This window comes from Manacus candei, unplaced genomic scaffold (assembly GCF_025592945.1).
Source record: "Manacus candei isolate 608988 ecotype Guabito, Panama unplaced genomic scaffold, ASM2559294v1 h1tg000628l, whole genome shotgun sequence".
Classification (NCBI taxonomy): Eukaryota; Metazoa; Chordata; class Aves; order Passeriformes; family Pipridae; genus Manacus; species Manacus candei.
In genome coordinates, this window is record NW_026138676.1 from 3590 (window position 1) to 13311 (window position 9722).

Sequence of the window (9722 nt, forward strand, 5' to 3'; positions counted from 1 at the left end):
ATCCGTGGGGCTGGGATGTGGGGCTGGGATTGATCTATGGGGCCGGGATGGATCCAGGGTTGATCTGTGGGGCCGGGATGGATCTGTGGGGCCGGGATGGATCTGTGGGGCTGGGATGTGGGGCCGGGTTGGATTCGGGATGGATCCGTGGGGCCGGTATTGATCTGTGGGGCCAGGATGGATCCGTGGGGCTGGGATGGATCCAGGATTGATCTGTGGGGCCAGGATGGATCCGGGATGGATCTGTGGGGCCGGGATGGATCTGTGGGGCCGGGATGTGGGGCCGGGCTGGATTCGGGATGGATCCGTGGGGCCGGTATTGATCTGTGGGGCTGGGATTGATCCGTGGGGCCGGGATGTGGGGCCGGGATGGATCCGTGGGGCTGGGATGGATCCGTGGGGCCGGGATGTGGGGCCGGGATTGATCTGTGGGGCCGGGATGTGGGGCCGGGCTGGATCCGGGCTGGTCCTTCCCCCCCCCCCTCCCCCGATGGTTTTGGGTCCCCCCCCCTCCATCCCCGTTGCCATGGAAACCGCGCGGTTGCCGAGGAGGAGCCGGGAACGCCCCCGCACCCAAAACCCCCCCCCCGGAACGGGAGCGACCCCCGGACCCACAGAGCGAGCCCGGACCCACAGATCCATCCCTGACCCACAGATACCACCCAGACCCACAGATCTGACCCACAGATCCCTCCCAGACCCCCAAAACCCCCCTGGAACAGGGATCGACCCCCAGACCCACAGATCAGACCCAGCCCCACAGATCCATGCAAATCCCATATCCCAACCCCACAGATCCAACCCACGGATTGATCCTAGACCCCTAAAACTTCTCCCCAGAACAAGGACCCACAGATCCATCCCAGCCCCACAGATCCATCCCAGCCCCCCATCCCAACCCCGGATCCCAACCCCACAGATCCATCCTGACTCCACATATCCATCCCAACCCCACATCCCAACCCCACATCCCAGCCCCACGGATCCATCCCAGCCCCACATCCCACCCCTGGATCCCCACCCCATATCCCAGCCCCAGAGACCCATCCGTGGATCCCAAGCCTGGCTCCCACCCCCACATCCCAATCCCACAGATCCATCCCAACTCCCCGGATCCATCCCAACCCCACAGATCCATCCCTATCCCCCATCCCGCCCCACTGGCCCCTCCTTCCCCCCCACAGCGTCTCCTCCCCCGCCATGGCTGTATCCTGACCCCATAGATCCATCCTCACCCCATAGATCCATCCTGACCCCCATCCTACCCCACTGACCCCTCCTTCCCCCCGCAGCGTCTCCTCCCCCGCCATGGCTGTATCCTGACCCCATAGATCCACCCTGACCCCACGGATCCATCCCACCCCCCCATCCCGCCCCACTGACCCCTCCTGTCCCCCCCACAGCGTCTCCTCCCCCGCCATGGCCGCCCTGGGCCCCACAGATCCACCCCAACCCCACAGATCCATCCCACCCCCCCATCCCGCCCCACTGACCCCTCCCTCCCCCCGCAGCGTCTCCTCCCCCGCCATGGCTGTATCCTGACCCCATAGATCCACCCTGACCCCACGGATCCATCCCACCCCCCCATCCCGCCCCACTGACCCCTCCCTCCCCCCCACAGCGTCTCCTCCCCCGCCATGGCCGCCGTGGGCGCGGCGGTGGCCGCCTGGCTCCTGGTGGCCCCGCGGCTCTCCGGGGCGTCCCCCGACAGCTCAGCCGGCGCCAACGGGACGTGCCGCGGCTCGGCGCGGTGCCAGCCCGGCGTCCTCCTGCCCGTGTGGCAGCCGGACGAGCCGGCGGCGGGCGACAAGGCGGCGCGGGCCATCGTCTACTTCGTGGCCATGATGTACCTGTTCCTGGGCGTGTCCATCATCGCCGACCGCTTCATGGCCTCCATCGAGGTGATCACGTCGCGCGAGAAGGAGATCACGGTGACCAAGGCCAACGGCGAGACCAGCGTGGGCACCGTGCGCATCTGGAACGAGACGGTCTCCAACCTGACGCTGATGGCGCTGGGCTCGTCGGCGCCCGAGATCCTGCTCTCGCTCATCGAGGTGTGCGGGCACCGCTTCCAGGCGGGCGAGCTGGGCCCCGGCACCATCGTGGGCAGCGCCGCCTTCAACATGTTCGTGGTGATCGCCGTGTGCGTCTACGCCATCCCGGCGGGCGAGAGCCGCCGCATCAAGCACCTGCGCGTCTTCTTCGTCACGGCCTCCTGGAGCATCTTCGCCTACATCTGGCTCTACCTCATCCTGGCCGTCATCACGCCGGGCGTGGTGCAGGTGTGGGAGGCCTTCCTCACCCTGCTCTTCTTCCCGGCCTGCGTGGTCTTCGCCTGGGCGGCCGACAAGCGCCTGCTCTTCTACAAGTACGTCTACAAGCGCTACCGCGCCGACCCGCGCAGCGGCATCATCATCGGCGCCGAGGCCGAGCGCCCGCCCAAGGACGTGGAGGCCGACGGCGGCTTCCCCGCCCCGGCGCCGCCCCAGGAGCCCGAGGGCTCGGCGGCGTCGCCGTCGCCCACGCCCGAGGAGCGGGAGCTGGACGAGAGCCGGCGCGAGGTCATCCAGATCCTCAAGGACCTCAAGCAGAAGCACCCGGAGAAGGAGCTGGAGCAGCTGGTGGACGCCGCCAACTACGTGGCGCTGGTGCACCAGCAGAAGAGCCGCGCCTTCTACCGCATCCAGGCCACGCGCCTCATGACCGGCGCCGGCAACGTGCTGAAGAAGCACGCGGCGGAGGCGGCGCGGCGCTCGCCGGCGGCGCCGGGCGAGGACGAGGAGGAGGAGGAGGAGGACGAGGCCTGCAGCCGCATCTTCTTCGAGCCCTGCCTCTACCACTGCCTGGAGAACTGCGGGTCGGTGACGCTGGCCGTGGCCTGCGAGCAGGGCGTGGGCGCCAACCAGACCTTCTACGTGGACTTCCGCACCGAGGACGGCTCGGCCAAGGCGGGCTCGGACTACGAGTACAGCGAGGGCACCCTCATCTTCAAGCCGGGCGAGACGCGCAAGGAGTTGGCCATCGGCATCATCGACGACGACATCTTCGAGGAGGACGAGCACTTCTTCGTGCGCCTGCTCAACCTGCGCGTGGGCGACGCCGAGGGCATGTTCGAGGCCGACAACGAGGAGCACCCCAAGGGCAAGCTGGTGGCGCCGCTGGTGGCCACCGTCACCATCCTGGACGACGACCACGCCGGCATCTTCGGGTTCCGCGAGCGCTCGGTGCGCGTCAGCGAGTGCCAGGGCAAGGTGGAGGTGACGGTGGTGCGCAGCTCCGGCGCCCGCGGCACCGTCATGGTGCCCTTCCGCACCGTCGAGGGCTCCGCCCGCGGGGGCGGCGTCGACTACGAGGACGCCAGCGGGGAGCTCGAGTTCCGCAACGACGAGACGGCGTGAGGAGGAATGGGGGGATGGATGGGGGGGATGGATGGGTCAGGGATGGGTCAGGGATGGATGGATCATGGATGGATGGATGGGTCAGGGATGGATCGATCATGGATGGATGGATCATAGATGGATGATGGATGAGCTCGAGTTCCGCAACGACGAGACGGCGTGAGGAGGAAGGGGGGGCATGGATGGGTCAGGGATGGGTCAGGGATGGGTCATGGAATGGATGGATCATGGAATGGATCAGGGACAGATGGATGGCAGTGGAAGAGGAGGGTTGGGTCGCTGGTTGGGTGGGTGGGTGATGATGGTGACGATGATGATGGTGATGGTGACCAGGTGATGGTGATGATGGTGATGGTGATGGTGACAATGATGATGGTGATGATGGTGATGATGGTGACAATGATGATGGTGATGGTGGTGATGGTGATGGTGGTGATGATGGTGACGATGGTGATGATGATGATGATGGTGATGGTGATGATGATGATGGTGATGATGGTGATGATGATGATGGTGATGATGGTGATGGTGATGATGGTGATGATGGTGATGATGACGATGGTGATGATGGTGATGGTGATGGTGATGGTGATGATGGTGGTGATGGTGACGATGGTGATGGTGACGATGATGGTGATGGTGATGATGGTGATGGTGATGATGACGATGGTGATGGTGATGATGATGATGATGGTGATGGTGATGATGGTGATGGTGATGATGGTGATGGTGATGATGGTGATGATGGTGATGATGACGATGGTGATGATGGTGATGATGACGATGGTGGTGATGGTGGTGACGATGATGATGGTGATGATGGTGACGATGGTGATGGTGATGATGGTGGTGATGATGATGGTGATGATGGTGACGATGACGATGGTGATGGTGATGATGATGATGATGGTGATGGTGATGATGGTGATGGTGATGATGGTGATGATGGTGATGATGACGATGGTGATGATGGTGATGATGACGATGGTGGTGATGGTGGTGACGATGATGATGGTGATGATGGTGACGATGGTGATGGTGATGATGGTGATGGTGATGATGGTGATGGTGATGATGATGATGGTGATGATGGTGATGGTGGTGATGGTGGTGACGATGATGATGGTGATGATGGTGATGATGGTGATGATGATGATGGTGATGGTGGTGATGATGGTGATGATGGTGATGATGGTGATGGTGGTGATGGTGACCACGTGTCCCGCCCCAGGAAGACGCTGCAGGTGAAGATCGTGGACGACGAGGAGTACGAGAAGAAGGAGAACTTCTTCATCGAGCTGGGCCCGCCGCGCTGGCTCAAGCGCGGCATCTCGGGTGCGGGGACACCCAGGGGGCACACAGGGGTCATCCAGGGGTCATGGGGCCACCACGGGGCCACCTAGGGGTCATGGGGACCACCGAGGGGTCACAGGGCAACAGAGGGGTCACAGGGGCCACTGAGGGGTCATGGGGGTCACCAAAGGGTCATGGGGCTACTGCAGGGCCACCTAGGGGTCACAGGGGCCATCAAGGGGTCACAGGGCCACTGAGGGGTCACAGGGGTCACCAAAGGGTCATGGGGCCACCACAGGGCCACCTAGGGGTCACAGGGTCACCGAGGGGTCACAGGGCCACTGAGGGGTCATGGGGTCACCACGGGACCACCCAGGGGTCACGGGGGCCACCAAGGGGTCACAGGGCCACCGATGGGTCACGGGGCTCTCACCGCTGTCCCCTCCTGTCCCCACAGCTCTGCTGCTCGCCCAAGGTAGGAGCCTTCGGCCTCGGCCCCGGACGTGCCCCGTGACCGTGGATGTCCCCGTGACCGTGTATGTCCCCGTGGCCCCACCACGTGTCCTCGTGGCCCCACACGTGTCCCTCACAGTGTCCCCACAGTGTCCCTCACAGTGTCCCCACCCCAGTGACCCTCCTGTCCCCGTGTCCCTCTTGTGTGTCCCCATCTTCATGTCCCCTGTTGTGTCCCCGTGTCCCCCCGCGTGTCCCCATGATCCCTGGTGTGTCCCCATGACCCCCTGACCCCTGGTGTGTCCCTGGTGTGTCCCCATGACCCCTGCTGTGTCCCCATGACCCCATGACCCCCACGGTGTCCCTGTTGTGTCCCCATGACTCCCTGACCCCTGGTGTGTCCCTGTTGTGTCCCCATGACCCCTGTGGTGTCCCCATGACCCCATGACCCCTGTGGTGTCCCTGTGTGTCCCCATGCCCCCCTGACCCCCGTGGTGTCCCTGCTGTCCCCCCATGCTGTCCCAGGGGACGGGGAGCGGGCCCTCTCGGCCGAGGAGGAGGAGGCTCTGTCCCCATGACCCCTGTTGTGTCCCCATGACCCCTGGTGTGTCCCCATGACCCCTGTTGTGTCCCTGTTGTGTCCCCATGACCCCCTGACCCCTGTTGTCCCCCCACACTGTCCCTGTCCCAGGGGACGGGGAGCGGGCGCTCTCGGCCGAGGAGGAGGAGGCTCTGTCCCCATGACCCCCTGACCCCTGGTGTGTCCCTGTGTGTCCCCATGACCCCCTGACCCCTGTTGTCCCCCCACACTGTCCCTGTCCCAGGGGACGGGGAGCGGGCCCTCTCGGCCGAGGAGGAGGAGGCCCGGCGCATCGCCGACATGGGCAAACCCATCCTGGGCGAGAACCGGCGCCTCGAGGTCGTCATCGAGGAGTCCTACGACTTCAAGGTGGCCCTGGGGGGACACGGGGAGGGGGAGGGACACGGGGGGGGGCGTGGGGGACACGCCCTGACCCTCCCCTGACCCCTCCTCCCCCCAGAACACGGTGGACAAGCTGATGAAGAAAACCAACCTGGCCACCGTCATCGGCACCCACTCGTGGAGGGAGCAGTTCCTCGAGGCCGTCACCGTCAGCGCAGGTGCCCACGGGGTCCCCAGGGTACCCTCAGTGTCCCCAGGGTCCCCTCGGGGTCCCCAGGGTCCCCTCAATGTCCCCTCGGGGTCCCCAATGTCCCCTTGATGTCCCCCCAGTGTCCCCAAGGTCACCGTCAGCCCAGGTGGCCACGGGGGACCCTTGATGTCCCCAAGGTCCCCTCAGTGTCCCCCATGTTCCCTCAGTGTCCCAGGGTCTCCTCGGGGTCCCCAGTGTCCCCTCAGGGTCCCCAGTGTCATCTCAGTGTGCCCTCTGGGTCCCCAGTGTCCACCCCTTGGCCACCACCCTGGGGACCCTCCCCTTGGTGCCACCACCCCGAGGACCCTCCCCCCGGTGCCACCACCCCGTCCCCACCCTGGGGACCCTCCCCCTGGTGCCATGACCCCGTTCCCACCCTGAGGACCCTCCTCCCAGTGCCACCACCCTGGGGACTCTCCCCCCAGTGCCACCACCCCGTTCCCACCCTGAGGACCCTGGCTGTGGTGCCACCACCCCATCCCCACCCTGGGGACCCTCCCCTTGGTGCCACTACCCTGAGGACCCTCTCCCCAGTGCCACCACCCCATCCCCACCCTGGGGACCCTCCCCTTGGTGCCACCACCCCGTCCCCACCCTGGGAACCCTCCCCCCAGTGCCACCACCCTGGGGACTCTATCCCCAGTGCCACCACCCTGCTCCCTCCTTGGGGACCCTGGCTGTGGTGCCACCACCCCGTTCCCACCCTGGGGACTCTCCCCCCAGTGCCACCACCCCATCCCCACCCTGGGGACCCTCCTCCCAGTGCCACCACCCCGGGGACCCTCCCCCCGGTGCCACCCCCCCCTCGCCCCCCGCCGCAGGCGACGAGGACGACGAGGACGAGGGCCGTGAGGAGCGGCTGCCGTCGTGCTTCGACTACGTGATGCACTTCCTGACGGTGTTCTGGAAGGTTCTCTTCGCCTGCGTCCCCCCCACGGCGCTGCTGGGGGGCTGGGCGGCCTTCGGCGTCTCCATCCTCCTCCTCGCCCTCCTCACCGCCCTCATCGGGGACCTGGCGGCGCATTTCGGCTGCACCCTCGGCCTCAAGGACTCCGTCAACGCCGTCGTCTTCGTGGCCCTGGGCACCTCCATCCCGGGTGAGGGGGGACATGGGGACATGGGGACATGGGGACAGCATGGGGACATGGGGGACATCATGGGGACATGGGGACATCATTGGGACATCATGGGGACATGGGGACATGGGGACATGGGGACATCATGGGGACATGGGGACATCATTGGGACATCATGGGGACATGGGGACATCATGGGGACATGGGGACATCATTGGGACATCATGGGGACATGGGGACATCATGGGGACATGGGGACATCATTGGGACATCATGGGGACATGGGGACATGGGGACATCATGGGGACATGGGGACATCATGGGATAAGGGACATGGACCCAGACACTCAAGGACTCCGTCAACGCCGTCGTCTTCGTGGCCCTGGGCACCTCCATCCCGGGTGAGGGGGCACCATGGGGACATCATGGGGCCATGGGGACATCATGGGGATATCATGGGGGGGGATAAGGGGCAGGACAAGGGAGATGGACAAGGGACTCAAGGACTCCGTCAACGCCGTCGTCTTCATGGCCTTGGGCACCTCCAACACCCCCAGTGACCCCAATGTCCCCAACACTCCCAGTGTTCCCAACATCATCAATGACCCCAATGTCCCCAATGACCCCAATGTCCCCAACACCCCCAACGTCCCCAACACCCCAAAAGTCGTCAACATCATCAATGATCCAAATGTCCCCAATGTCCCCAACACCCCCAATGTCTCCAACATCATTGACGACCCCAACACCCCCAACACCCCCAATGTCCCCAACACCCCCAACGTCCCCAACACCCCCAACACCCCCAACCCCCCCCGCTGCCCCCGCCGCCCCCAACGTGCCCCGCCGTGCCCGCAGACACGTTCGCCAGCCGCGTGGCCGCCCTGCAGGACCCGTGCGCCGACGCGTCCATCGGGAACGTGACGGGCTCCAACGCCGTCAACGTGTTCCTGGGGCTGGGCCTGGCCTGGTCGGTGGCCGCCGTGTACTGGGCGGCGCAGGGACGCCCCTTCCTGGTGCCGCCGGGCACGCTGGCCTTCCCCGTCACCCTCTTCACCATCTTCGCCTTCCTCGCCATCGGGGTCCTGCTCTACCGGCGCCGGGCGCCCATCGGGGGCGAGCTGGGGGGGCCCCGCGCCCCCAAAGTGCTCACGGCCGCGCTCTTCCTCCTGCTCTGGCTGCTCTACGTGCTCTTCGCCAGCCTCGAGGCCTACTGCCACATCCAGGGCTTCTAGGGTCACCCGGGGTCAGCTGGGGTCAGCTGGGGTCAGCTGGGGTCAGCCAGTGTCACCCCCTGTCCTACTGCCACATCCAGGGCTTCTAGGGTCACCCCAAGGTCAACCGGGGTCACCCCCTGTCCTACTGCCACATCCAGGGCTTCTGGGGTCAGCTGGGGTCAGCTGGGGTCATCCATGGTCACCCGGGGTCACCCCATTGCCAGCCTCGAGGCCTACTGCCACATCCAGGGCTTTTAGGGTCAGCCGGGGTCAGCTGGGGTCACCCCCTGTCCTACTGCCACATCCAGGGCTTTTAGGGTCAGCTGGGGTCAGCTGGGGTCATCCGGGGTCACCCTCTGTCCTACTGCCACATCCAGGGCTTTTAGGGTCACCCCAAGGTCACCCGGGGCCACCTGGGGTCACCCAGGGTTACCCTCTGTTCTACTGCCACATCCAGGGCTTCTAGGGTCAGCTGGGGTCATCCAGGGTCACCCGGGGTCATCCAGGGTCATCCAGGGTCACCCAGGGTCACCCCCTGTCCTACTGCCACATCCAGGGCTTCTGGGGGGCACTGGGGGGCCTGGGGAGAACTGGGAGGGACTGGGGGGCAATGAAGGGCACTGAGAGGGAGTGGGTGACACTGGGGGGGACTGGCAGGCACTGGGGAGGACTGGGGGCACTGGGGGGCACTGGGAGGGACCGGGAGGCACTGGGGGGTACCAGGGGGCACTGGGAGCACTGGAGAGGACTAGGGGGCACTGGGAAGCACTGGGAGGCACTGGGGGGCACTGGAAGCACTGGGGGGCACTGGGGGCACTGGGAGGGACTGGGGGGCACTGGGGGCACTGGGAGGGTGGTGTGGGAGGGACTGGGATGGGACTGGGAGCATCGGGGGGGGGGGACAAGGCCAGGGACCACCCACGTTGTCACACCCGGGGGTCCTGGGCTGGGGGCACTGGGAGCACTGGGAGCACTGGGAGGGGGGACTGGGAAGGACTGGGGGGCACTGGGGGAGGGACCTGGACCCTCCCTGGGGGTCCCACCCTGGGGGTCCCCCCCAAATGTCCCCCCCCTGACACCTCAGGGACCCCCCAGGACCCCCCAAAAACCTCC

At 65.6% G+C, this 9722-nt stretch overlaps 1 protein-coding gene across 2 annotated transcripts; it reads left to right on the forward strand.

Annotated features, from left to right (window-relative positions):
• The first annotated feature begins 1637 nt into the window (after positions 1–1637).
• On the forward strand, positions 1638–8676 carry LOC127466170 (sodium/calcium exchanger 2-like). 2 transcript variants are annotated; one of them, XM_051776771.1, is made up of 7 exons: positions 1638–3394; positions 4630–4733; positions 5149–5166; positions 5969–6093; positions 6185–6284; positions 7138–7413; positions 8251–8676. In XM_051776771.1, exons 1-7 carry the CDS (start codon positions 1638–1640, stop codon positions 8625–8627), a joined length of 2757 nt encoding a protein of 918 aa, XP_051632731.1. In that variant the 3' UTR covers positions 8628–8676. The 2 variants fall into 2 exon arrangements, with proteins under 2 accessions (XP_051632731.1, XP_051632732.1); XM_051776772.1 differs by lacking the exon at positions 1638–3394 and adding an exon at positions 3432–3557.
• The last annotated feature ends 1046 nt before the right edge of the window (positions 8677–9722 follow it).

Excerpts from the sequence above, each read along its gene's own strand:
- LOC127466170 (XM_051776771.1), top strand. The coding sequence starts at position 1,638 with ATGGCCGCCGTGGGCGCGGCGGTGGCCGCCTGGCTCCTGGTGGCCCCG. Across the intron at positions 6,094-6,184 it reads AGGAGTCCTACGACTTCAAG|AACACGGTGGACAAGCTGAT; the intron begins GTGGCCCTGGGG and ends TCCTCCCCCCAG. Across the intron at positions 6,285-7,137 it reads GGCCGTCACCGTCAGCGCAG|GCGACGAGGACGACGAGGAC; the intron begins GTGCCCACGGGG and ends CCCCCGCCGCAG.